This window comes from Bison bison, unplaced genomic scaffold (assembly GCF_000754665.1).
Source record: "Bison bison bison isolate TAMUID 2011002044 unplaced genomic scaffold, Bison_UMD1.0 scf7180017864342, whole genome shotgun sequence".
In the NCBI taxonomy this organism is placed as follows: domain Eukaryota; kingdom Metazoa; phylum Chordata; class Mammalia; order Artiodactyla; family Bovidae; genus Bison; species Bison bison.
The window spans coordinates 1,367,292-1,368,647 of record NW_011494914.1 but is presented as its reverse complement, the minus strand read 5'-3'; the positions used below and the strand labels follow the sequence as shown (position 1 = coordinate 1,368,647).

General features: G+C 56.5%; 1 protein-coding gene across 2 annotated transcripts in view; it reads left to right on the top strand.

Moving 5' to 3' along the window:
• Window positions 1-216: 216 nt before the first annotated feature.
• Window positions 217-1,356, top strand: part of LOC104999076 (MORF4 family-associated protein 1) — a 2,281-nt gene continuing 1,141 nt past the window's right edge. The window contains exons 1-2 of one of the 2 annotated variants that reach the window (XM_010854538.1): window positions 217-314; window positions 434-867. In XM_010854538.1, coding sequence (XP_010852840.1) covers window positions 471-854 — 384 coding nt within the window. In that variant the 5' untranslated portion in view covers window positions 217-314; window positions 434-470 and the 3' untranslated portion in view covers window positions 855-867. Of the gene's footprint in view, window positions 868-1,356 lie in introns of both variants that reach the window. The other variant, XM_010854537.1, reaches the window with a different exon arrangement.

Here is a 1,356-nt window from a genome sequence, read left to right as displayed (position 1 = left end):
GCATGGGTTAGCAGCGGCGGGCCGCCAGGGGTGAAGGGGGAGGGAGATAAGGGAGCTCGTGCGTGTGCGTCTGCGCGTGCGTGTGTTACAGAAGGACGCAGCCCGAAGGCGACGGGGTAGAGAGAGCTTGGGTGTGCGCGCGTGCGGCCGCAGTAAAGCGGGTTGCGTCGCCCTCTACTGACGTGCGCGAGCCCGCAGCTAGTTCCACCAGCAGCGTGACCGTAAAGAGGCACGGCGGTGTCGTGAAAGGGGCCGCAACACGCAGGGCGCTGGTTGACGGCTGAGCCTCCATTTTGTCCTCCGCTTCTCTGCTCGTAAGTCGCTCGTCTTCCGTAGCTTCTGTGAGGCGAAAAGTTTAAAAGGGGTGAAAGTTTTCAAGAATATTCTGGAAGTGTGTTGGTAAGCCCCGCGGGTCTCCATTTTCTCTCTGCAGCCGCCTCGCATCCTGTGGTTCGGGAAGAGCGGGGAAGATGCGGCCCTTGGACATCGTGGAGCTGGCGGAGCCGGAGGAGGTGGAGGTGCTGGAGCCCGAGGAGGACTTCGAGCAGTTCCTGCTGCCGGTCATCAACGAGATGCGCGAGGACATCGCAGCACTCTCCCGTGAGCACGGGCGGGCCTACCTGCGGAACCGAAGCAAGCTGTGGGAGATGGACAATATGCTCATCCAGATAAAGACGCAGGTGGAGGCCTCGGAGGAGAGCGCGCTCAACCATCTGCAGAATCCGGACGACGGAGTCGAGGGCCGGGGGACCAAACGGTGCGAGAAGGCGGAGGAGAAGGCCAAGGAGATCGCGAAGATGGCAGAGATGCTGGTGGAGCTGGTGCGGCGGATAGAGAAGAGCGAGTCGTCCTGAAGGAGGGTCGGCGGTAAGGCGGGGGGTGGGGGACAGCACGGGGGTCCCAGCGGTTGCCCGACGGTTGGGTCGGCCTCGGGGACGTTTGTTTACAGGGGATGCCTGGCGGGTGGGAGTTGGGAGAAGAGAATAGAATTCTACTCAAGTTTTTACGTTAGGAGGTGTTAGGGCGTACAAAAATTGTTTACTCTTGAACTGGCAATTAGGGGGAAAGCCAGTTGGTTGGTTTTGACTTAGTAAGTGGTTGAAAGCTAAAATCACGCTCATTAGGATAACTACTAGGGTAATAAACAACAAAAATCACAGTATAGACCATTAAGCAGACGGGGATAGAAATAACAGAATTAACAGAGAGAAGGCCATTATTGGACGGTCCCAGATTTTGCTTGAAGGAGTCAAATGGCCTCCGGAAGAGATGGTTTCCTGCGAGGCTGAATTTGTAATGTTATTGAGTTGTTTTTTTTCCCACTCCGGATTAACCTGTTAATGATGAGTTTCTCCC